Source organism: Accipiter gentilis, chromosome 9 (assembly GCF_929443795.1).
Source record: "Accipiter gentilis chromosome 9, bAccGen1.1, whole genome shotgun sequence".
NCBI lineage: Eukaryota > Metazoa > Chordata > Aves > Accipitriformes > Accipitridae > Astur > Astur gentilis.
The window spans coordinates 40,036,377-40,062,538 of NC_064888.1; the positions used below are offsets into that span (position 1 = coordinate 40,036,377).

A 26,162-nucleotide genomic window follows, 5' to 3' on the forward strand; every position below is an offset into this window, starting at 1 on the left:
GGCCCGCCGCCCCTCCGCCGGGCTCCCGGCGCCTCTGCCCAACTCAGAGGTGCGGGGCGTAGAAGGGGCCGAGGTACGCGGGGCCGAGGAAGGGCGCGAAGGGGCCCCCGCCCAGCGGGAAGGGGGCGGCCGGCGGGACGAGGACGTTGGCGGCGGCGTAGGAAGGGAAAGTCTGGAAGGGCAGAGCGGCGGGGCCCGGCGGGCTGGGGCTGCCGCCGCCCGCCGGCGCGGCGGGGGACGCGGCGGGGGCCGCCCCGTCGGCGCCCGGGTGTTGCTTCTTCCACTTGGTGCGTCGGTTCTGGAACCAAATCTTCACCTGCGTCTCGGTGAGGCTGAGGGAGAGCGCCAGGCTGAGGCGCTCGCAGACCGACAGGTACCGCGTGGCCCGAAACTTGTTCTCCAGGGCCACCAGCTGCTCGTAGGTGAAGGCCGTCCGCGCCCGCCGCGGTTTGCCGCATCCCGCCTCGGCCCGCCGCCGCCTGGCGCCCCGCGGCGAGCCCGGCTCCTCCGGACCGGGCGCGCGGGCGGCGGGCTGGGTCCCGGCCCCGGTCCCGGTCCCGGTCCCGGCCCCGGGAGCGCCCTCCTCGTCGGGCTCCGGCCCCGCTGCCTCGGCGCCGCTCTCCGCCGGGGAGTGCGCATCTAAGGGGAGATGGCGGCGGTCGTCAGGGGGGGACGCGTCGAGGGGAGGGGGGGGGGGGGGGCGCGCACCTTCCTCCCGCCCCTCACCCAGCGCCGAGCCGCCTGCTGCCCCTCGAAACCCGGCTCTTCTTCTCCATCACCCTCCCTTCTCCCCACCCCACCCCCCCGCCAAGAGTGATAAAATAAGGGCAAGCGTTGAAATAAAATAAAGGGGAGGAAAAAAAAAACCACCCACAACAAAAAACCGCCCGCCGTGCGAGAGCCCCTCCACGCTCCCCGCTGTGCCATCGCATCTGCAGCGGGGAGGGGGGAGGCGTCGATATGGATTTCTTACCAATTAAAAAAGAAGTTATTAAAGTCCCCTTCTGAAGCGAAATAAATCCCCCCTCCCTCCCCATCCCCGCGCTAATGGAGTTTCAGATTTGCGAGGGCCAGATCGATAGATGTCATCTATTAAAGGTAAGTTTTAATCGAACAATATTAGGATCAGGCCGGGGGAAGGAGGTTTGAAGTGGGCACCTGCAAGCTGCGGGCAGGAGATAGGCGGGAGTCGGTAATAGGATATCGATCAACGGGAGCTAAGGCATCCCTCCGGTGGGGACGGGCTGAGCAATTACCCAGCCGGCCGTCCCGCTGCCGGTCAGGGCCAGCCGGGGGGCCGGGGCGCCCGACCCCCTCCCGCCCCGGGGGAAGGGGCGCCGGGGGGCCGCCGTACTGGGGGAAAAATACCCCGTGCGAAGCCCTGGAAAGAGCCGCGGTCCGTCCGGGGCCGTGCCCGGGGCCGGGATGCCCCGTCCTCCTCGGGCGGCGGAGGATGCTCCGCACGGCGGGAGCCGGGGAGGGGGGGACGTGACACCGAGAACTTTTCCCTTTGCACCATCCAGGCTTAAAATACAGATCCACCCCCCCACACACACAGACCCCCCGCCTTTCCCCCGCGCTGCCCGTTACATCTTCCTGCGGGAGCCCCGCACGGGGAGCGCACCCCGCCGGGCTCGGGGGGCCGGGGGTCCCCGTCTGCCGGCGCCTCCACCTGCTCGCCCCGCCAGCGCCGGCCGGAGAAACTCGAGCGCGTTCCTACCATGTGCCTCTAGTTTATTCCTCCCGCTGCCGGGAGCAGCAGCGTCCTTTCCTACTTCAACTCTTCCCAAACTTTTCTCCCGCTCGCCCGAGCGGGGGGGGCTGCCCCAGCTCCCCGCGGCCGGTTCGCGTCTCCTGCTGAATTTCTGGGGATCCAGGATGTCTAAGATGGAGAAGGAGATTTTATGATGGATGGGGGCCGCCTTGGCCCCGCGCTCCGGGCATTCCGGCATTCCCCCCCCCAAACCCCACCCTCCGCGCTTCGCCGGAGACCTGCTGGCTCCCAGCGCGGAGCCGGCGGAGGGCTGCGCCGGCCGCGGAAGACCGGGGCACCTCCCGAGCCGCAGAGCGGAGTGAGCGGCGGGGAGGAGGGTCGGGCCGGGGGGAGGGCGGAGGGGCCGGCGGCGGGGTGGGGGCAGAGGAGGGGGCAGCGCAGCCATTGGCACGCCGCCCCCGCGTCGTGTCCCCCCCTCCCCGTCCCCGCCGCGCCGGCTCCGCGGGGGGCGCAGCGGACGCCTCCCTCCAGCCCCAACCTCCCGGCGACGGGGCTTTTCCCGTTACCTGCCCCCCCCCCCCCCCCCCCCCCGCCAGCACCGGGTCGGCTCTGGGGATACGCGGAGACGTGGGCCGGGGGCGGGCCAGGAGCCCTGGCAGCGGACCCGGGGTCTCCGCCGGGACGGGGATGCGAGCGCACATGGCGGCCCGCCGGCGGCTGCTGTCCCCCGGGGTCCGGAGAGACCACCAGCTGCCTCCGTCCTCCCTCTGCACCTCCGCTGACCCACCTGCAGCTGCCCTGGGGTCGGTGGCGGTCCAGTGGGGCGAGCCTCGTGTCTCAGAGGGATCCAGAGAGGAAGGGAGGGCTCCTGCATCCCTCTGCTGCGCCGGGCTTCAAGGCTCCAGGCTTGAAGCGCTCCCTCTGCCAGCGGCAGCTGTTACAGATGTGAAGCTACTGAGCGGTCCTCGGGAGAGAAATGAGCTTGCTGCTCGTTTCGGGGCGGCTCAGGGTCAGTCTGGTTCAGGCTCTGGGCCAAGGGCTGGCCCTAACTCCGGCAGCTCAGCCGTGGCGTTCACGCTATTCCCAGTTAATAGGCAGGGAAACTGAGGCATGCCTGCGCTGAGCAGCCCCCTGACTAACCCTCCTTGCCTTGAGTGGAAACGCCTCATCGTCTGATCATACCCATAACTGGGAAAGCGTAGGCAGCAGCAGGTCAGGCCTCTCCACCCTGCACCAGTCCCATGACCATGACCACTTCTAGCCAGCCGTGCTTATTAAAAAATTGCTAACAATGCGTTTCTGTACATCCGTGTCTGGTCAGGAGGATGCTTTTCCCTCTCCTTGGCGTTTCTGTGTTTGTTGGTGCCACGAATCAGGCTGAGGTGTAGACGAAGGAAGGGGCACACTTCAGCTGGAGGAGGCCGGGGATGGCGGCCCTTGGTGGGAATCTGCTACTCCACCTGCTTTTGTTCCTAGGAAGAGGTGCAGACCACAGCCCTCCTCCTCTTTACAGGTGTCTCAGCCTCAGCAGAATTGGGCTTTCTCTTCAGCGTTGCAAAGGCACAGGCCTTAAAATAACAGGAGAGCGAGATGAAGAGATGAAGATGTGCGGGGTGATGTGATTATGAGTAATTGGTTTTGTTAATTATGTGGTGGCGGCATCTGAGAGCCCATTTGGCACTGGCCTCTGGTATGGGATACCACACACGTGCAGAAGAGAAGGGAGCTCTGTCCTGAGGAGTTCACACACTAAAGCTACAGATGGATAAAGCTTAGTTTTGGGGATGCACCCAGCGTGAAAATGAAGGCGGTGCTGAACTGGAAAACACTGCTGTGTGCTAGTTAAGTATTGCTTATGTATTTGAAGTTCCTTGAGGTGCAGAAGGAGGAGAAGGAAGGGGAGAGGAGCAGTTGCAGGTGCTGGACAGCTTGCTTCAAAAGTGAGATCAAATAAAGAAAACACATATGAAGTCTTGGTGCAGAGCTGATTAATGATTTTGAAACAAGACTTTTTTTGTGGCATAACATTAGTTCCAAACTACAGGGAGAAATCATAGGTACTGTCATATGGTAAATAAGTGCATGGCTTACTATCTTAAGAATGGTCGCAAGCCTTGGCAGTGCCAGAGTTTTTTTAAGTTTGAAAGAAAAAAAATATATCTAATCCGATACATGTGAGACTACAAATACTTCTGTTTGAGTTGTGTCTGCAGGAGCTGAGAAGGTAAATTGTAGCATTGAGATTAATTTGTGAGCTAGCAGCCATCTTCAAATATCATCGATGGGTTGAACACATGCATGCACACCAACCTACAAACATACATCCATGTAGGAAGGCACACATGAAAAAGCACACGTTCATGGATTAGTTTTAGCAGTCTGTTTGAAGTTGGTCTGTTTCCCAGCTCAAGCATTAAAATTCAGCCCGAGTGCTGTCTTTAAATTGCTTTGATGCTAGGTGGGTTTCAACCCTGACCTGTCCTGACGGCAAGTGAAGTGATGGCTGTAACAAGCTGCAGATCAATATTCATAGCGGGTGTCCTGGACTGATAACACTATCCAAGACAATGTTCGCTATCGGTGGAGACAGCTGAGATATTGCGCCATTAGTGATGTTGTTTTAAATAACCTGATCCATTTCTGGGTCTATTTAATGAATTTCTGAGTTTAGATATTATCTTTAAGGAGAAGCCAGAGGCTATTCCAGAAACAGTGATGCAAATCAATGCCGCCAAGGCTCCTCTGCTTTTCTTAAAACAAAGTGGACTATAATTCCGCCGCAGCTCCTTATATATTCTGGGAGTCATGGCATGCTATTGATAGTAATAGCAATAGGAAAGTATCTGGACTGTATCGAGGGAGAAAACAGTATTATCTGTAAAGCTGAAACACAGTTGATAAAATCTTATCCGTGATTGTAGAACGGAGGGGATCGGTTCCGTTCTTTATATGACGAGCCAGTGTGTTTTTTCTCGGTTGTCTATGCGAAGCGTTGGGCATGTACAAGAAGATGCCACCGAGGCGAGGCACGGCCCTGTCAGTGTTTCGGCCGAAGCTGACGCGGGTCTCCTCAGACTTCTGCCGCTGTGTGGATCAGCGCCTTGGTCCCCGAGGGCCGAATCCTGTCTTGCTTCAGTTCCCACAGACCCGCAGAGGCAGCCGGGGTGGTGCAGGGTGCGATACGGGGTGCACGGGTGGCCCGTGAGGGAATCCGCCATCCCACCATGCTGCCGCTCCTGAGGGAAACCGCGAGATGGAAGCACGGCAAGCTCGTCATCGCTTCGCAAAAAGCCTGACCCAAATCGAGACCCCGGGGTGCTCTTGCTGAGGGTCTGGAGCCCTTCGAGAAATTTTTAAGGAAACACGTTATGTTGCCTTTACTTTTGACAGCGTCCGCCTCGGGCAATGTCCGTGCTTTAGTGGATGGAAGTTTCTTCTCGGGGGGACCCGATACCTGAGGGAGTTTATCATGAAACAGGGAACGAGCCCCGGCACTCTCCGACTGGCTGCTTTTTAATGGCCGGGGCTGTTTGCCGGCCCGTTCCCGGGGCTGTTGGCGGCAGGTAGCCCGGAGGCGGAGGCTGCTTGCCGTACCTGTGGAGAGGAGCCGCCGTTTTGGCGGGCGAGCGGAGGCGCCGGGCGCTCGCCGCGCTCTCGAAGAAGGCGTTCCTGCGATCGCCTGAGGAAAACCAAGCTTGGTCCGTGCGGCCACCTGCCTCAGGTGTGTTAACAACAGTAATGATTAATTAATAAATTAATTGAGAGGCGGGGCGGGGGGGGGGCGGAATGCATTAAGGCTGCCGTGTTCACCCCGGTCTCTCCCTTTCCTCGGACTCCATTTCCCAGCAGCGCCCGCGGCTCGGCGGGACGGGGAGGGTGGTGGTGGTGGGAGATGGCGGCCTGGGCTCGGGCGGTGAGGGGGCTGCTGCTGGACGTCAGCGGGGTTCTCTACGACAGCGGCGGCGATGGCGGGGTGCCCATCGCCGGCTCGGTGGAGGCGGTACGCAGGTGGGTGCCGGGGGGGGGGGGGGGGGGAGTCGGAGGAACCCGGCCCGGCCCGCCCTCCCTAAGCCCGGGGAGAAGGAGGAGGAGGAGGAGGCCGGTGAGGGGCCGCCCGGGGTGGGGGGTACCCCAGAAGATGGCGGTGCGGGCTTGGCAGCCCGAAACATACAGCGTGGGCTTGACCCTGGGCTTTGGAGCTACAGCGTGCGAGGATCGGGGTTTAAAACCACCCCGACTGTGCAGCCCCCCCCCCCCCCCCCCCCCCCCCGCGGTTGTCTGTGTGAAAGTTGAGTGGGACAGGATGTCAAACGTGAACGTTTTGGGTCGCCTTGGTGGTTTTTTTTTAGGCTTATTTAAGCTGCGAAGGAGTCCACTGAGTTTGTGGATCTGCTGTTCCTGGGCTGGTGGGGAAAGGAGCCCGTGGCAGCGCAGACAGATCACAGCCCCGCTTGATTTTGTATTTGCTGTCATCGGTGCACGTGTAGCAGGAGCAGGCAATATATAAGAGGTCTGGCACGTTCCCCCGGTAATCATTTTTAAAATATTGCCCACACTGGCATGGTGCTTCTGTAAATTGATGAGCTTTGCTGTCAAATTAGCTGGGACTTCTTGCAGAGAACCTGCAACCCAGCAGAAATGGAGAATTGCAGTGCTGCAGTTAATGATTGCCCAGCTTATAAGTGACTCAAAAGCAAAGTATTGCCGTGGCAAGTTGCTCACCAGTGCCCACAGGTAGTGAACTCCTTTGCGTTTAGTTGGGTAATGCAGTCCAGTTAACACAAGCTAAATAACTGCTGCTAAGCAGACAGTGATTTCATTTCTTTAACTAACTTCTATTAACTAGGTTGACTTGCCAGTATGTCTTTATCAGCCCTACTTGACTGGAGGAGCAGGATGGGGCCAGGGGAGAGCAATGGCCGCAGGGCTGTCTTCGTTTAAAGGAAGGTATTGATTGGTGGGTCTGCCCCACTGGAGGAGGTCGTGGGTTTCTGGAGGAGCCTTTTGGCTCTACGTGATGTTTCAATAACCTGCAGAAAATCCAGATCCATTTCATGCGGCGAGCACTGCTGCGCGTACCCCACTTGAAATGTTTTAAATGTCAAAATACAAGCCAGTGTGAAGCGTTGACAGGCTGCTTGATGAGCATCTCTGTGGCTTCTGTCCTCTGGGACCACCCAGCACAGACACACCTGTGGCGAGTACTTTATCAAGCAGGGAAATTTGCAGGAAGAAGTATTGAAATCACTAAAATTAATCACACAAGTTTAGTTAAATGTGCCTAAATGTTGGTGGCACCACCGTGGAAAAGGCAGAACTGGAGAAGATCCAAAGGTACTGGTAATAAACAACAAAAACGCAGCAAAGAATTCTTTTTTTTTTAACTATATCTTTGTTCATATTGCTTAAAATACATGTAGTAGGCACATAAAGTGTCATTGGATGAATCTTCTGGTTTTGTCTACAGGATCAGAGTTTCCAGCACTGTCAGAAAGCAGTGTTTGAAGCAAGTTTTAGGCTTATTGAGGCTCTTGGCCTGTTTGTGGTGCTCAGCTGGCCGCAGTTGACCAGGGGGAGCTTGTGGGTGCCAGGACGGCCGACAGGAAAGCCACACTCAGAGGGAATTTGGTGAAATTAGGCAGAGGGAAGAGCTGCTTTTATAAAGACATTGTATTGAAATACCGTGGCACGTGAGTTTTCCAAGGGATCACCTATGACTTCTGTTCCCATTCCTCCATGTCCCCTTTATGTAATATTTCAGCATGATTTCTGTTCTTATGCCTTTCCATAGCTATGCTACAGGCTCAGGATTCAAGAGAGACCCTAAGAGAAAAGGTCTGTTGCAAAATGAAAGCATTTGTTTCCCCTTGGGTGTACAGAGCAGCCTGTTTGCTGACTGCAAAGGGGCAGGCACTGCCAGGGTTGCCTCTGCCAAGATTGAACTTTCCTGGCTTTCCTTCTCGTCTTGCTCAAATCCTCCTGGTAATGTTGCTTCCCGCTGATGCTGATGCTGGTCTGTCGTTGAAGGAGAGTCTTCTGCTCTCCATCTTCCAGGAGAACGCGTCTTACCACCCTCTTATCATTTCTTGCTGACTGGCACTTTCTGCTGGGACCATCGCATATACCGAGTTTGTGCAGTGCGTAGCACTGGACAGCCCGCGTCATAGCCGAATCCTCCAGGCGTGGCCAAAACAAATATAAATAACAACAACTACTTTATTACTGTCAGAGATCAAATAATTCCTTTAAAAAACAGGACATATTCAATAATATCTGCATCGTGGTTTGCCAGATGCTTTTGACGTATTGTTTTTTTCTCCTAGGTATTTTCTGTCAGGTTGCAGGCTGTTATTTAATAATTTTTACCACTGCATTTGCTGAAACCTCCCATATAGAGGCAACGTAAACTGCAGTTTAATTTACAGCAATGTCAGAGATATGCTAATGAAATAACAGTAAAACTCTGGCCTTGGGCTAAATGTAAGATATTGCGGGCTTCCGTTTGAAATACTGCAAATGTCTAAGCCCCTGTTCCTCTTTAGGGATTTCTGTGACTTGGTAGCTAATCTGACCTGTCTGCCTCTCTGACCTGGAGGGGCATGCAGGGGTCTTCACGGTGGGTTTGGAGAAGCAATCCAACAACAGGCTCCCAAACGCTGCACTGGGAAAGTCGATCTTGTTTGGGCAGGATCTGGTGAGCGTCAGCAGGTGCGTGCCGTGCTGTGTCCACCGTGCTGCACGAGGAGGTGACATGCTGCACCGCTTCGTGGGCTGCCGTGGGGCTTCTCTGCAGCTCTGTGCACGAGGTTTGTTTCCAAGGGAGCGTGCTGGGAGCATGATGGTTGTTTTTAGCATGTGTGGGCTCCGAGCAGTTTCATGTCAAGAAGCAATGGAGAAGTGGTAGTGATAGCTGTGGAAACTGGGGACAGCAGAAGTGAGTATAGAAAAGTGCCAGGAAAGAAAAAAAAAAACAACCCTAACCCAAAACATTTTGTTCAGGTCATTCAATGTAAGTGGTTAAGAATAATCATTTTCCTTGGGTAAAGTCAAGTAGCCTTATTTATCTGCCTATTAAGTTGGTAATTGTTCTAGCTCACACCATTTAAAATCTTTATTGACTCATTATCCTATTGCCAGTTGGTCATTAATATTTGTGTCTGCGTCATAGTACAGCTCAGTGGTTTCAAGCAGATGGATTAAAACTAAAAGCAGCTCTTTTTTTTAATTAATTCATTTTTGTATCAATTAAAAAGTCATTATTGCAAATAGCTAGGAACTTTATAATTAATTCAAATTGATATGGTCTTTTGCTGAAAGATGTCTAAAATCTTTTAGTGCATATATATGTCCAATAGGAGTCTTAAATACCATTTTGATAATTCATACTACAGATATGGTCTCATAATATGACAGCTGACGTGTTCTCTTCAGATTGTCTTGCTACATCATCTCCCACACCATTACAGCAATTAACTTTGTGTAACAACATATAGTACACACCAATAAAAATCATAAGTAAACATTTTCATTTGCGGTTGGTTTCATATGACTGAAGCCATTTCAACTCCTTAAGTTTGCTGCATTGTTTTTCTTGTTTTCAGCCAAATTCTGCTATGCAGTTATTTGAGTTAGTATTTGAGAGAATAGCGATGTAATTTCTGCCAGCAGAATTTGGCCCGTTTTATGTTTATGATGGCTGGGGGGGTGGGAGGGTGGTTCTCTCTTGTTTGTTTGTTTTTAGCTAGTAGTACAGTCAGATGAAGCAGAAAAATGACCAAAGAAGCTGATGGATACTGAAACATCCTGACCAAGATGACATTCAGTTACACACTTCAGTTACATACTTCGCAGTGGCGCAAAGTCCCTCCTGAGGAAAGCGTCAGTAGTCACTATCCAAGTTGTTATAACTTGTGATGAAACACCAAGTGTTACAACTGGGAATGCTTTATTTATTGCTAATGTACCTGCATCTCTGATAAATTTTACCTGTGAAATATATTGGGATTCAGTATGCACTGAAAGGGAACTGGTAAATCGGAGGCTGAAAAGATAAACCACAGAAGTATTTGTTGTACAGACCTCCTTCTGCACTCCAGTAATGACAAGGTGAATCCGGATCCTTATTGTTACTCGGCCCAACTATGGCAGACAGGCATCCTTGTGCCTAAGGGCATTGGCACCCCTGGTTTAACCCAGAAGCCAGGGTGCCAGGAATGTCATTAAATTCACAGGGCACTATTATTGTTAACTTTAGGTGGGGATATTGGAGTGGTGGATGACTAGAAGATCCAAAAGCAGCTTCATAAGATGATTTGGCCCTTTAAAACTTTTAATCTATAACATTTCTCGATTGTTTAGTTTACTGTAGTATATGTTTGTTGTTGTTTTAAAAAAACCCTTATAACAGAATTAAATAAAACACATCTCTTCTGAGTCCGTGCAGTTAACTTGGCAGACACTGTGGAGCAGATCAGAAAGCCTACGGACAAGATCAGAAGGCCCATCTGTGACTTAAAGGCTTCTTCTGGAGCCAACCTTAACAGTGCCTCTGTACTGTGCTGTTGTTGTCTTAATTGATTTACACAGCATTGACACGAGGTGAGCTATTCGCTTTTTATCTTACAAATAGCAGGGAGCTGGTCTCTTACAAGACAGAAGGTGGTTAAACATCCATAAAAGATGCTTTGCCTGTGCTCTGTTATTTGCATTTACAGCTGTGTGCTGATAGTGTGCCTATTAGCATATCCATATGAAAAGCACACAGTAGTTGGACATTTACAACATCCTGTTGTTTGGCCAGTATAGCGCATCTGTTAGCACAACTTTCTACAGAGTTCTTTAAAAGAGCAACGGAAATCTGGGGAGCAGGGAGGCTGTGGAGCAGCTGGACAGTCGTGTTAAAATAAAATACCTGGAGAGTCTAACAAGGCGAAGATTGCGAGGAGAACAAGTGAAGCTGGAACCGTAAAGCAATTCAGCATGCGGGGGTTCGAGTGGGACAGTTGTGAGTTTTACAAAGAGCCATCTGAAAGTGTGTGTAGGACAAGGAGTAGGAAATCTTTGTTGTCATGGAAGATAACGAAGCATGGCTTAGCACAGTCTGTGCAGATGTTCAAAGTTTCAAGGCTTGCTATGCCTTCATGACATATGATAGCAAAGGAGTTGTTCCTCCTAGAAAGAGACTTTCACATAAACTATGCAAACTCTTGTGTAAATATCTGTTCATTTGTCTTTGCAGTTAACTCTCTTTGCACTTTCTATCCGTGGATCCCAAAGAAGGGTAGGTGTCACCTGCCCTTTCTGAAGCAGCAGAGACAGAAAAAGACGAAGCAGTTCTGTATTGTCATGTAGCTGTTCACTGGCAGAGCCAGAACGAGATCCAGGAATCGATCCTCAGTGGGTGCAGAGTTGTCACAGCTCCCCTTTAGTCTGTAACATCAGCTATGGTCTCAGTTTTCTGAAGGCAGTGGACCTTCCTAACCTATATTTCCTTTCCTAATCAACAAGGTTTGTTATTTTTTAAAAAAAGATCTGTGTCCCTGAAGTTGTGGGTACTCCAAGTACTGTTTGCACAAATTGCATGAGTAAGTGCTTACACATTTGGAATTTAAACATCATTAACCTTTAGGGTCTTGAGCTACTTACTGTCCATCGGCTACTTACATGCCGTACAAATATTTACCAATAAAGAATAATAGCAGCTACTACAGTGATATCTACTTCCTAATGGTACTTGTTTGCCCACCACCTGATACTGATTAATCCCTGAAGTGGATGAGCAGCACTCTACCTAGTTCTGTGCTTTATTTAGAGCTTGAGACTTGTCTCAGTTTACCACTGTGGTAGTATTTTTTTCCCTGTCTTTCATGCTTGGTGAACTCAGTCTGGAATCTTAGAACTGAGCCTGATTCTTTGCATATCATCAGCAGTATTGCCATTCAGATTCCATGGTGTCTTTGCAAGTGATGTACTGGAATTAGTTGTCAATTGCTTCCTGATTAAAATCACTGCAAGTTTTTTGGAATGCAATTTGGTCTTTGAGCTATTGCAATGAAATAATAGGGTATTTTCTAAAGTAGGTAAGCAGAGCATGTGACAGTGAATTCTTTCTTTATAAAATAGGCTAAGTGAAAACTTTTGGCAATTTACTTTCTTTTTCTGAGAAAGAGAATTCATTAGTTACAAACAGGTGCTGTTTGTATACAAAGTAAGAATTCAACCGTAACAAAGATAACCTGGTTTTGACTGAAATTTTAATGGAATAATTAGTAGATTCAGAGGCAAAACACCTAACTGCTTTTAGCACAGAATGAAAGCTATTGGAGTGTGATTAATTATATTATCCATAAAAATGTTTTGCTTAATGCAAATAGATATATTCCAGACCTGTTCATGCTAACTGCATCCCCAATGTTCAGATTTTTTTCTTGACACCTCCAAAGTGGAGCATTACCAAGTATTTAAAGTATACCAGAGTTTTATTTTGTTACAAAATACAAAATATGTTTGAATTGTACTTGGTTTTGTGTTGCTGCGATATGACAATCAGCCAGCTACTACAAGACGAAGTGAGAAGTCCTGACTCGGTTTCTGCAGTGTGGTTAAAGTCTGGGACTGCTAGGTGTAATACTTGAAGTGAATTTGGAAACCTGCAGCGATTAAATGTATCTTGTTGCTAAACATAATGGACAAGAAAGATTTCTTCTTATATTCTGCTTTGTGCTTCCTTTCTGCAGATTCACTTCAAAAGCATGTATTATTTCTATTAAATGCTTAATTCTAGATTTCACTGTTGTGGCATATTGTTGTCTACAAATCTGTAGACAAATCTTTTGTCTACTCTTCTGTTCAGGCAGGTGGAATATGATTTGTAGTATCGGGTAATTTATTCAGTAATTCTGGTATCCAGCTGTATTCGGTAGTCGGAGAGGCAGCCTTGTAGGGAATTCGGGACACGATGGACTTTGTGTTTGTTTTGGTGTACAACTTCCAGTATTTATTGCTACCTCTGAAAAATTCTGAATTATTAAAGTACCTAAATAAAGGCATTGGTAGGTTTTTAAAGTTTACTTTGAACTACAGTTTAGTGATTTTTCAGTTTTTGCTGTCAAACAGTGTCTCAAAGTGGTATTTCCAGAGTCTTTAGCTTTATAATGGTACCTTTTCTTGTTTCACCCTTGCCCACCCTTAAATAACATTGGCCTCTTTTCTTGTGGCTCCTTCATATGTGCCTATTAATCTGCCTTCATTCCTGTTCAAAGGTAATGCCCTCCTATTTTTTAATCCCTTTTGCAATCCCTCCTTTGGATTCCCTCCAAATGATCCACTTCTATATATAGTGAGGTGAGCCATATGGGTCTGGAGAGGAAATTGTGCTCGTGAGATAGCAGATGTGGAGATGAGTTTCAGACGCAAGAATGCAAGGGGGAGTGGGGCCAAAAAGTGCTGTATGTAAGGATTTGTCAGGCCAGCCTTGCTATATGGAGCAGAAAGCTAGACCACCAGAGAACGGGAGCTTTAATGAGCTCGGCTGTACTCAGGACCAATGACAGGACATCAGTGAATGGAAACACCAGGAGATCAGGGGACAAAAGTAGCATCAGAAATGCGACAGCAAGATTTAAGTAGTTTGGACATACTGTAAGGATGGCAGAAGTCAGAGGAATGGAAAGGTTTGGACACCGGGATAGAGAAGGAACAACCAGAAAACAAGCGAACGTTGCTGCGTCACAGGAGTGCGCATGGGGTATCATCCACAGTCCTCTGATCTCATCACACCCAGAGAGCAAAACACTGGGAAGTTCAGTGTTTTGGTGGAATTGGGAGGCTTGTGTTGTAAAAGCTAGCCAAATGAACTAAGGATGGAGAAAGGCTTTTGTGGCTGGCCTCCTTCAGACTTTTGAAATAATGTTTTTGCTTGGTGTTTTTTCAGAAGCTGAAATTAAAAGATGAACAATGCTTGCTGCTGAAGTAGCACGAATGCGGATTTGCAGAGAAAGCGTAGTATATTATTGCCACAAATACGCTTTTTAAGCAGAGGGCACATAAAGCAGAGCGAATGTACTCCCCCCACACAGGCATTTCCACAGCTAGACCCCAGAAGGGGTTATCGCTTTCAGCCAACGCTGAGCTGGAAAACCCTTTTGCATCCTCTTCTCAGGTGTGTGTGCTGCTCCGGCAGCCGGAGGTCCTCCTGGGAAAAGCCTGCAAGATCAGGCCCAGGATTTGCATTAATTCGGAAATGTAACGTAGTCTGACACTTCAAGATGTAACCTGTTCATCGCAGGGGCTAGAAGAGGGGTTTTGCCTTCTGTGTAGAGCAGTGTGTGACTTGCTAGGTGCATGACTCCCCAGCAGTGGCAGGGCCAGCCAGGGAGGCTTTTGTGGGCAATGGAATGGCATCCCATTGCCTGCTAGTTAGCAGTGTCTGAAGGCATGGAGGGTTTTGATGCCTCCCTTTGTCCTGATCACTCACCATTTTGTGGTCTGGATGAGATTTTACCCACCATTATGCAGGCTGTTGAGGACTAGTACTGATCTTTTCTTGCAAAACCCATTTTAATTTGTTGTTTTGAGTGAATTTTTTAGATGCTGGCTAAAACCACATCATGCGCTGTGGTTCTCCATCAGGCAGGCTAAAGGAGTGGTATAAATTTCTGCTCTTTTCAAACACTTTCTTCTGTATTGACCTTGAAACTAGGCAAGTCATTTCTACTTTTGACCATTACGCTCAGTTTGTTCTTGGCTGGGTTTCATCTCCTCTTGACAGGAGAAGTTTTACCTGTAGCACCAGCACCCTGGCCTTTGCAGAGGGCAGTAAGCAAACATTAGCCCTGCCCAGGTGCGAGGACATTCCTGCACAAGTCCTGGTTTTATTTTATTGTTTGGTTGCAGGTAGATAACTCTCTGGTACTGTTATTTCCCTGTGTTTCAGAGATGGTATTAGAGCGCTGACAAGTTTACACTGAAGCACACTGGTATTCGTCCGCTGATGCAAAAGACTCAAATAGCATAAGTGCTTAGCATGCTTTCTTTTCTTTTAAATTAAAAAAAAAAAAAAAAAAAAAAGACTCTGAAAAACCAAAAAGCAGGATGAAAAGCCAGTTCTGGAAATCTCATAACCAGTGCTCTTCCAGACCCCTTTGAAGTTGGCGTTGGACAGTTGCCAAGCTCAGGCTTGTTGCCTCTTCCAGGATTTTGCTTTCTGCCCCCCTGCCTGTCTGTGCAGGACCTGCTGGCAGGACTCTCCTTCTGCTCCCCTGTTAGGAAAAACCCTCACTACAAAAGAAGGTGGTCAAAGATGGGAAGTCTGAAGTTTAGCCTTATACCGTGTCCTTAGTTCCTTCTGCCATGTGCAGGACAGTGTGAATTTAAGAAGGAGTGATGGCTTCCAGCTTAGATTCCGGGGCCATTTCTTTTCCTACGGGTGTCACAACCTTTACATCATCTGAAAGAAGAGTTTTTGTGTTTTATATGCCCAAAGGCTGCCCGTTAAGGTTGGCAAGGGCGGTTGGTTAAGTCTGCACAAGGTCAGTCAGGATGTCTAATAATTGTCCTAACACTTTACCTGTTATGGAACAATAATGAGAGTTTTTTCATTATTTTCGGGTGAGTGAACCTGGCAGATGCTGACAGCCAGCAGATGTGTAAAGTTCGAGGTGATTTGTAAGGGACCGGCTCATCTGACGCACGGTAATTGCATTGTGGGACATTGTCACTCAGCGTCGTGTCCTGCTCCGGCAGAATGAGGTAAAGGTCAGTTCAAAGAGCTGGCGTAGCGTGAGGGGCAGCTCGGGGCTGAAATTAAAAACCTCATTTCCATCTCTCCCCTATATGTGTGCTCATGGTGTGCCCAGAGCCGGGTGGATACCCCGGTTCTAGATTTAGGGATTGTTTTGGCAACTGAGTGGTTGTTTTGGTCTGGACTGGGTTTAAATGCCTCCTCTAGTAAGGCTTAGGAAAAAATCTCCTTACCCACCTGTTGGTGTGTTAGTTCAGTGCTCATCTGTCCGCTTATAATTTTGGGCTTGGAGGTTTCTTTTGTGACTTGTTCCTTTGCTTCAGTGCCTGTATACCGTGGCAGCTCCCCGGGCAGCCGGTGCCTGCTCTGCCAGCCCAGCCAGCTCTGGCAGCGGAGCCTGTGTGGCACACAGCTGGAGGGGTGCAGTTGGACTTTTTGTCTGCTCCCTGCTGCCCTGCCACTCTGTTGTCCTCCCTAGAGGGGCTCTGACAAGTTCTTTTTCAGCAGAGATGCTTTTAGCCGAGTTTGCCTTTTGTGACGCCCCGAAAAATCAGAAGCTGCTCTCCCTTCACGCCTAGCTCTCCGCACGCAGGCAAAGTTCAGGTTCCCCCGTTCCTGTTCGTGGGCATTAGGAGTGGTATGAGCAGTCATGTTGGAAACAGAGTGGATTTGTCTGACGGTGAGCCTGTTGATGGCCCCGAACGGGGAGCGAGAGGCAGCCTTGGGATGTCTGCAGCTAGCTGGACCATGCAGAGTCCCTGCAGCGTGGAGCGCAGTGCTGCCTGTCCATGCGTTCGGCTTGCGCTCTAATCAGGATTGATTTCTGGTGCTTCTGGAGTTTGAGTGGGATCTTTATCACGGCCACGATGAATGAAAGTCGGCTGAAGCTCTGATTGACTGGGTTTCCTGGGTGTGCCTGCACTTCTGTAATATAGATGCTGATAAATCTGTAATATGCTCGAGATCTTGATAAAATGTGTGTTGTGTATTTTGTCTGCTGTTGCCTCATTCTTCTGTACTTGCAGGTATCTAATCCCTTGCTCTTTATCTTATAAGGCATCACATTACAGATTTTGTTCTTTCTTCTTCTCCTAACATCCTCACACTTGCCGGCACTAGAAATTGCAGTAACTTGCTCTGCACGTGCTTCTTAAAATGTGAACTCTGGTGGCTGGGTCAGCTCAGTAGCTCGAGGTTTCCCGTTAAGCTGGCCAGCTTAGCAGCCGTGCGCCCAGTGCAGTATAGACTCACTGTGTGAAGCATCTCGCCTCTATCAGAGACCTTCAGGCCATCTCTCTTAGTTTCTCCTGGTGCAAAACCTGACCATGAAAACTGAAGGAGAGTTTTGCTGTAAACACGAGCCGAGCCAGGATTTCCCCCATGTAGAGCTGTTGTTAAAAGCTCTCCCTAATTTTTTAAGCTGAGTTAATAGTTGTTTGCTGATGTGTGCTGGCCTGCAGGCTCCGCTCACGGTCCCCGTGCTGAGCATCGAGGGATGGATTCGTCCCAGTGTGTGTGTAATCATGCACGTACTGGTGAGTGTGACTGTACTGTACAAGAATTTGGCGGAGAGCTAGCAGAGGGTCTTTTTAGAGATGCTAACTGTGAAGGAGAAAGTGGCTTTTCATTGAAAAGGTATTTTGTAGAAATAAGTCTTCTCCGGAGTTCTTGTTAATTTTTCTTTTGTTTAGTGTTCCAGGATATTTCTGAGACTCCTTTTCATGTTTCACCAGAGGAGTCCCATTTTCTGACTGGCTGGGCCTGTCCTCACCTGATCCTAAGCATTTACTGAGCCCATTTGTTGAGGTGGTAATTGCTGGTGGCCACGAAGGCGTAAAGCAGTCCAGGATGTGTCCATATTGCTTCCGCTTTCGTCAAGCCTTTCAGAAATGTAACTGTTTATCATCTAAAATTCTGAGAAGGAAGTTAAATTTGTAGTATAGGAAAACTGAGTCTTTGCTTTCACCGAGTTGACCCATGAGGGTGCTTATTTGTCTGTGCAAGTCGGTGGTTAGTGTTGTTCCTGGATTCATTTCGTTGACCTTTAGGAAGAGAAAGAATAGATTCTTATTCAACAAATGTCTGCTTCCAGGCAGTCGTGAATCATTGGATTTTTTTCTAAGAGTGTGCAGATAGGCTTTGCATTTAGAATAAGTTTTTTTTAACCACGGCACACTCTATTAAAGTTTGTTATGTATCCAAATTACACTGCTTTGCTTTTTAACTACAGCTGAAACCGTGTTTCGAATAACAGATGTGGAATACTGTCATCCCACTGTCACACCAATTGTTCATTGTTCTGAGAAGGTCACATCATAATTCATTAACAATAATTATTCCCTGGGTACACCCTGCACTTCTTCACTCAATTGCTTCATTAACTTGTGAGTGAATCTCACATTCACTGCTCCAATCAATGAAGATATATTTATAATGTACAAGTGGATGCTATTAGTTACAATATATTAACTGCCTAATTTAAAATAGAAAAGCTATCTTTATGAAGGGCAATTAACCACTAAGTGTAATTGATAATTCACATACCTATGATTAGGAAAGACAAATAATAAGAAAGAAATGAATCACCAGCGTTACTGAAGAAGACAGTGGCGTGCATTTTTAATGAGTGGAAGGGGCTTTCTGGGTCAGGACCAGATTTCTAAGAATCCTTTGATGGAAAGTTCGTCACCGGATGCATTACCTCGAGGTGGTTTTGGTGTTTGCGCCAACCGATTGGGATCATCTTCCCTAGAAAAGGAACCCAGCATGTTTTGTTGTCTTGAGAGTCAGTGCAGGGGCTTTCCTAACAGAGAAGTCCTTTTTCATCCTAACACAAAGAAAAGTAATAATATTTTAATAAGAATTTATAAGACTAGCTCCGAACCTACCTAGGTATCCAAACCTGTATGAGCTCAGGTCCTCAAAGATAATTATGTACAAATTCACACTAAAATTGACAAAAATTAGGCATTTTAATATATTTGAGGAGCTAAGTGACAGTCCCTTCCTTTGACAAATATTTAAAAAAAAATTGTGATGCATTTTCAATGCTTCTGATTTTCCATGGCTACTTTGAAATACATTGGTTCTCCAAATAGCTGACAGCTCATCCTTGGAGAAGAGGTCTTTTTGTGACATCCCCAGTAGGTCACCACAGCTTGGGTCAGGAAATAAAGCCGCTCAGAGGCAGAGGACTTGACACGGGATTGCAGAGTACCAATCCACAGGAACCACGTCCTTGGCTCTGGGCACTTGGCACCATGTTTTCTTCCCTTGAGAAGCCATTTGCCTGTAAACATTTATTAATGAATCGGTTGAAGTACCATATTTTTCAGGATTACCCACAAACTAACAGCGCAGGTGTTTTATGAGAGATTAAATGATGAATGTAACTGAAGCCACCCCAGTGTTGATATAAGCATCACTGCAACTAGCTGGCTTCTTACCTGGAGTCTGCAGAAGTGCAAAGCCTTGCTGTTACCTCCAGCTAATCACTGCAGCAGGTGATCAGGAAGCGGAAAAGTGAAAATCCAAGTTAAAATGCTAATAGCCAGTGGTATCACACCAGCTACTGTACTCATGGCTGTGCAGTGCCTTCAGGTCATGTGTGATTACATCCCTGGACCGGTTTAAAGAAAAGGAACTGGATTTGGGGTTTTTTGTTGTGTAAAGGAGCGTGTGCCTGACAGACTGTGGTATTCTGGGGATGCTGGGCATCACCTGTGCTGCTCTATTCAGCTTGGCTCTCTGCTCCAGAAGGGCAGTTACATGCTACGGCAGGGGGTCTACCCATGAAAATTGCAGCTGTAGTGCCCAGAATCAATATTTTACATGTGTCTTGGTCACAGTAAGGGATTCTGCTCCTGTTCTGGAATATCCTCTTTGCATTTTTGCTGTAATTATCCAAGTTGGGGGTGGTGATGTCGTGATGCACGCTCAGGCTTCAGTGGGACAACAAAGCTGGTACTCTTAGCTCCTTTTCTATGTCTGGTTAACCCATGTGTTGCTATTCAACAGGATCAAAGCATCTGGGCTGAAGCTGCGGTTCTGCACTAACGAAACCCAAGCGACCCGGGAGAAGTTTGTGAAGAAGCTCCAGGGCATGGGCTTTGACATCTCCGTGGATGAAGTCACTGCCCCAGCACCAGCAGCCTGCCGCATTTTGAAGGAGCGCAGCCTGAGGCCGCACTTGCTTGTGCACAACGGTGGGACACCGCTGCAGTAGATGCTGGGAGACATAGTGGGACACCCCAGAGACATGCGGGTGTTTGGGATAGAGCAGTGAATTCCCATAGCTTGCGGGGGGAGGAGCTCCCAGCTGTTGTTTTCCTACAGGGAAAGCTTTTTCTGTAGTCATGAGACTCTGGAATAAATCATAGTGGTCTGGCCTGAGCGAGATCTCAATTGTGGCAGTGGTACAGGGAAGGCACAGAGTTGTGCTGAGGGTCAGCAAGTGCACAGAGGAGTCTGCTACTAACAACAGAGACTAGGAGATAGGCGAGGTCTTCTGTAAGACATGGCATTGTCGTTGTTATCATGGCAGAGGTTTTAAGTTTAAAGTGTTTTCTTCTGTAGGATGTGGGTACAGAGAAAGGAGGTGGATCCTGCCCTTGCTATTACACATTTTCATTCAGCTACCCAGGAGTTTGTCTCGGGTCGAGGTGCTTGGGTATAATGAGCTAAGATAGAACTGAGACGTGGGTGACGGGAGCTAAGGCAAGGGTAGGAAATGGTTTATTTGGCTCTTTGTTGTAGGACAGATGAATAGCAGGATCTGGGCAGGACTAGAAGGGGTCTAAAGAACAGTTGATTGAGACTTGGATTTCTTTTTAATTTTTTTTTTATGTGTCAGGGAATGAATGAAAGGAAACACAAATCTAGGGGAAAACCATCACTTCCAATGGCATTTGAAATGGTGAGGGATTTGTGGATTTTTTTTTTTTTTTCCCCTCCTTCTGTAGATCTCGTCCCTGAATTTGCTGAGATTGATAAAGCAAACCCAAACTGTGTGGTTATTGGAGATGCAGCAGAAAACTTCACCTATGCAAACCTTAATGAAGCTTTCCGAGTTCTGATTGGGATGGAGAAGCCTGTTTTGATCTCCCTTGGAAGAGGGTGAGTTAAGCACTGTTTCTTCTTCAAGTCTCTGTATTTTTTAATTTCCCCCAGTGTCTTTGTACTTAATGGAGGCCAGATATTGGTGTGGGCATTCACAGTACCAATTTCTAAGCTGTTAATCTATGTGTCTGGACTGGGAGGCTGATGTGCTCAGATACCTGTCAATGAAAAGCCCTCAGTGGGTAATCAGTCACCTAACTTGGCCTCCTGTCCTGAGTCACTTATAGCCTTTCCAGGGGTGTAAGGGAAAACTGAGGTGATTACACTGAAATAGGTCTCTAAAAGAAGGTGGTATGGATGCTCTCCATGAGCCACAGTTCAGCCCTGTGCTGATGCAGGATTGCAAAGGGCACTGGAAGCCACTGAACTTGCCATGCTGAATCTTCCAGTTGACTTTGAAAATACTCATCAGCAGTGTCTCTGTGCTGCTACAGCACTGGGTGAGGCATCTCTTGAATTTCAGCTGTTGGTGATCTTATTTCTGTAGACAGTGCAAAGTAAGCAGTTGTGTGGATGTATTTCATCGATTGCTAGAGGGTGAGAGATGTAGCTGCTCTTCTGACGAGGAATTGTAGCAGCTTTTAGAGAACCTGGAGACACCCTGGTGTATAAGCACAGCAGATGCCAGCCTCCAACCCTTCAAAGTCAGCATTCAAGTGTGAGCTAGACCTTGATGAAACAATCCACATGTTTGCAGGTGGCAGTGGGAGCGTTAAATAGCTGTAGTTTTGTAAGCCACTAGGAAAAGGACTTTTGTTGCTTTACGAGCAAGTCTGAGAGCCTCTTAAAAAACCCATGGAAGTCATGGAGAATTTGGATTTTGATGTGTTCAAGTCGCAAGTGACTGAGTATTGCAAGAGGCCAGTAGGATTACAGGCACTGCTTGTCTTTTTGTCTCCGCCCCTGCAAGATCTCAGAGATGAGAACTGTTGGTTTAACTGCTGCGTGTAGCCATGTGTTCCTGTCTGAACTGTAAAGAAATGATTTTTACTAGTGAAAGAAATGCAAACCAAACAAAAAAAATCCAACAGGCCGTGCTTGGATAAAGGGCTGTTGGTGTAGATTTGTGATGCAATTTGATCTTCCAGCATCTTCAAGTTACCAAAGGTGAGGAGGTTCAGGTGGTCCAAAAATTCCCTGTTTCGGCCAACGGTCAGCCAGGTTTCTTCTTCCAGGTTTGAATCCTGCCCACATTTGTAGTGGCTGAGGTGCGATACTGGATGTGGCTAATGGCCCGTGTGACGTAAATGACTCCTTGCTATTTGAGTGGTACTTAAAGATCCCGTCTCTGAAAGTTGGCATTAGCATCTCTGCAGGTTGATTCATATGTGTGAAACTGTTATACGTAAGGGAACGCTTTCATGCTGGTGGCTTGAGAATTGCTATACATGAGGAATAAGAAGCCAGGAGAGTTTTTATTTGCTACTATAGAAACGCCACCAATTTATCAAAGTAGCTGCGATGCACAAGCTCCACTCGAACTATGTTGGAGATGGGGGTAGATGTTCCTCTGGCTGCGAGTAAAGTGAGGTGGCCAAAAAGACGGAAGGGGAGAACCCAAGGGTACACTGAGAAGTGGCTGGGCTGGTGTGTATGGCGAAGACCTGCAAATACAGCTGTGCTTTTGAAGTGACAGATCAATTCTTTTGATAGTTTGAACATCAAAAGACATTTTTAATTGTTTTCTGAACATTAAAGGTAAATTCTAACCTCCTGCTTTCACATGCAGGTAAAATCCAGTCAGGGATTTTGAATGTTTTCCTAAAAACAATTCAGTTAGATGTAGTCTGAGTTTTTAAACAGGAGGTTATTAATGCCAGCACTGAGTAATGACAAATCCCAACGGCCTTGAAGGAGTTATTCTTATCTGTTGTGTGATGTATGGGCTTAAAAAAGACTATGCATGTTTAGCTTGAGGAAACTGTAGTGACAACATTTTTTCAGTGGTTCAATAGACCATAATGGGCATGAAAACCCTTCTTAGTTTCTGGTTATTGATCCAGTTGAGTAGAACTTATCAGCAGGAAGGAGCAGTTAAATCCATTGTGTTGCCTTACCTGACACTCACGCTCTGATCCTACAACATGGGCAAAAAATCCTTACTGCTTCTCAGTTAGAAGGACAAGGAGGAAATGTTGAACCAACAGCAGAATGGCTAATGTACGTAAAATAACCAAGTTCTGTGTTATGTAATACCATCTTTCAAAATGAAATACAGAATCAACCTTTGTTTAAGATTTGCAGCGTGATGAATGCAAAAATGCCTTTGTACCCTGTGCATATAAAAGTATTTATTTATTTGGTCGTTCATTGATGTAGACAGCTCTAAAACTGACTTGCTGGTTTGGTTTGGTTTTGTTTTTTAAATGCTGTTTTTCATTGAAAATACAGATTTTTTTTTGGATATTCTGAGCTCAGTTTTCACCACGAGCATATTTTTTTTTAATGATTGATCATTTAGGTAATGTGAACGTGAGTTCTGAATGAGTTGCTCTGGTAGGTAAGTTCCTCTGACTTGAGGAAGGGAGATTATAAATTGGATTAATTGTTTACCTAACTAGAAAAGCCTTGTTGACGCAAAGGGCCATATACAAAAACCAGCCACAAGCCCGCTTTGTTTTTAACATGCAGAATCAGTGTAATTGGGTGGACCTTAACAAGGTGCCTACCTTGGGCAAGTAGGTTGATTTTCGTTGAAGTTTTAGTTTATTCCATAGAAAACGAAAGTGTCAGAGTCACTGAAGCAGAATGCCCTCCTCCTGAAAATGGAGTGATTTACATTTAGCATCTGTTTTGGGCTGAGAGTGGGAATTGGCTTTGTAATTTCTTCTGTCATGCCACTGTCAGAAAATTAAGCTGTTTACGCTAGACTATAGAAGGTTAATGGCTGTTCTAGCAAAGGTCAAGTGGTCATTTTAAAGGGAGGCTGTGCTGAATAATCGAAAATGGCAGAAGGATAAGGCATAAAATCTTAACTGGCTGCTCATCCTACCTTTTTTTCCTGTCATATAGAAACCTGTCTTTGCTCTGATCAGGAGAGCTTGGAAGACCTGCGTTAATGTGAATTGCTATTCCAGAAAATCACTGTAAAGATCCTAACTAATCTTATGAGCTTCATGGCAATAGCAACATTTCTAGAAGGAACAAAATTTAGCTTGGACGGCTTTCTTAGTCCCGATAAGCAGTGCCCTGGCTTTCCTCATGCGGGAGGCTGGTGACAAGCAATGATGGTCAACTGTTTGGGGTCCCTTTCCAGATGTACTGAAGAAGGTGTTACAGCTGCTGGTTGGTGCCAGCGCTCATCTTGTATCTGCCAAGGGGTCTCCGTCACTGATTAAAGGAAGAGCAATGTAACTGCTGTCCTTTGCAAGCAGCTAGTACTCTGTGCAATAAAATACAGGCTAAGTTCATCCTTGATATAAGCTAGTTGAAATCCCTTTGAACCAGTGAAGTTGCGTCCCAGATGCCAGATGGGCATCCGGTCTGAGGTCTTTTCCCCAGCATTGCACAATACTGAGCCTGTCTTTTACTTAATTCCTGGTGTTAAATTAAGGCTCCAGAGTTTATGATGACTTGACTTTTTGTTGCAGCCATATGGACATCTATATAGGCACAGAAATAATAAAATGTGGTTTCTTTGTATTTAACTGCCATTTCATTGGAACTTTATCACTTTCATTTCCAGACGCTACTATAAAGAAACCGATGGTCTGAAACTTGATGTTGGAGCGTATATGAAGGCATTAGAGGTATTTTATAGCTTGCATTATGCTTACTTGCTCTGTGCACCTTGTTAAAAGAGTAACTGGTATAAATATGGGTCGTCTTCTGTAATTACTCACCTTGGTGGAGGAAGTTTCCACAGATTGAAACTCATTTGCTGCATTCTAAAGACGGGTGGATTCATTTGTTTTCTGGCTTCGTTCATTTTTTTAATTTTATTTAAAATGTGTACTTTTACCATTGTGGTACCTTTATTGGAAGTGAGGTCCTTGCAAGAAGGAGTCAGAAAAGAAAAATACGGAATGTTGTCTGCAAGAAATCCAAGAAAAACTGAAGGTCCGTTTTATGTTTGGTGTAGCGTTGTTAACGTAGCCCTTGCCCTTTACAGTTTACAGCAAAAGGCCTTTATTCAGCAAGACACTTAAGTGCAATCCTGTTTTTAAGCCTGATTAAATCAGTGCAGAACTGGAACCCACAGATAAGCCAACCTAAAGGTGAGAGAAGGAGAGAACCGTTATGTTCCCTTTTAGAGGCTTGCAGAGATATAAAAAAAAAAACGCAGAATGAATGCAGAGACTAAAGCAAAGTAGGGGAGTATACAAGCACAGAAGATAGCAGATATAATGTATGCTTGCCGCATGTTCGTTTGTATCCATGTGAGTTTTGGGGAGAGCTTTTGCCTCCCAAAATAAGTTCAGGCTTCTAATTGTATAGGAACAAGCTAGAAAGACCTTATTTATTCAGTTTTTTTCAGCATGCTACTGGTATTTAGTTGCAGAAGGATAAAGCTTTTCAGCTCAGGCTGGTCACCTGAACCATTAAAATATGCCAGATGGTTGAAGAAACCCTCTACATCTCTTAAGGCATTTCAGTACTTTTCATCATTTCATATGAAGGATATTTGCTACTTCTTTGAGAGTGATGCCCTGACAAAAACGAGCAATACTGGAACTGAGTCTGAAGACTGCTCTCGTGATAGGGAAAGTAAGAGATTTGTACCCTGACATGTTTCAGGAGGACTTTCTCTCCTGCCAGAGGACAGAAAACACTTCTGTTATCCAAATGCTCTGATATTCACCTTCACCTGCTAATCCATTGTGTTATTTAAGGGCAAAAATCAATAGTCACATACTTTTTATACAATTGACTGGACTTGGAGATGAACAAATGCTTTTCTGATCAGCATTTTTTGTGTGTGTGTCTCTTTTCTTTTTTTTCCAGTATGCTTGTGATGTTCAAGCTGAGGTAGTGGGAAAACCAGCAAAAATGTTTTTTGAGTCAGCCTTAGCAGAAATGGGAGTTCCACCACAGCAGGTAAGGTTTCTGATGCCGTGACCACTGGCTGTGCCATATAGTTATGCCCACTGATGCATTTTTTCTGGTTTGCTGTCTTTCACAGAAAGTTGTAGAAGAGGTTGAAGGGAATGTGGCCAGGGGGACATGGTAAACTTGGAGTGGATACACAAACATTTTTTCCAAACCCAGTGTGTTATACGTGGTGTAGAGAAATATTTGTATTCAGGATCTTCCTATGAATTACTCAAAAAGGAAAAGAAAAATTGTTGAAAAAATGCTTTAGAAGGAAGATGACCCATGTTTGCCCATTCTGTCAAATAATGTGAAGTAGACAAAAGAGAACTGACAGCCAAAAGGGTAAATGCTAGCAGGTGGGGACTTGTTGAATTTCTTCTGCCTTGTTCTTACTTCCTACCCTCCTGAAAGGCATGACATTATTTTCTGTGCTTTTTTGAGGGTTCTTTTTGATTGCCTGCTATTTCCCTTTTCATTCCATGTGTCCCTCTTTGTTCTGACTTGTGCCCTCCATACCTCTACCCAATTTAGAGTCTTCCATCTCTCCATTCTCTA

At 47.1% G+C, this 26,162-nt stretch overlaps 2 protein-coding genes across 2 annotated transcripts in view; one reads left to right on the forward strand and one right to left on the reverse strand.

Moving 5' to 3' along the window:
- Positions 1–1,952, reverse strand: NKX1-2 (NK1 homeobox 2). Its single transcript, XM_049810586.1, has 2 exons — positions 1,721–1,952; positions 1–639 (listed from the first exon to the last, which is right to left on the reverse strand). The coding sequence occupies exons 1-2, from the start codon at positions 1,950–1,952 to the stop codon at positions 44–46; spliced, it is 828 nt and encodes a 275-aa protein (XP_049666543.1). The 3' UTR covers positions 1–43.
- A 3,642-nt stretch (positions 1,953–5,594) lies between these two features.
- The window catches only part of LHPP (phospholysine phosphohistidine inorganic pyrophosphate phosphatase), an 89,623-nt gene continuing 69,055 nt past the window's right edge, over positions 5,595–26,162 (forward strand). Inside the window, exons 1-5 of the mRNA XM_049809966.1 lie at positions 5,595–5,722; positions 19,473–19,660; positions 20,417–20,570; positions 24,259–24,322; positions 25,518–25,610. Coding sequence (XP_049665923.1) covers positions 5,607–5,722; positions 19,473–19,660; positions 20,417–20,570; positions 24,259–24,322; positions 25,518–25,610 — 615 coding nt within the window. The 5' untranslated portion in view covers positions 5,595–5,606. The remainder of the gene's footprint in view (positions 5,723–19,472; positions 19,661–20,416; positions 20,571–24,258; positions 24,323–25,517; positions 25,611–26,162) is intronic.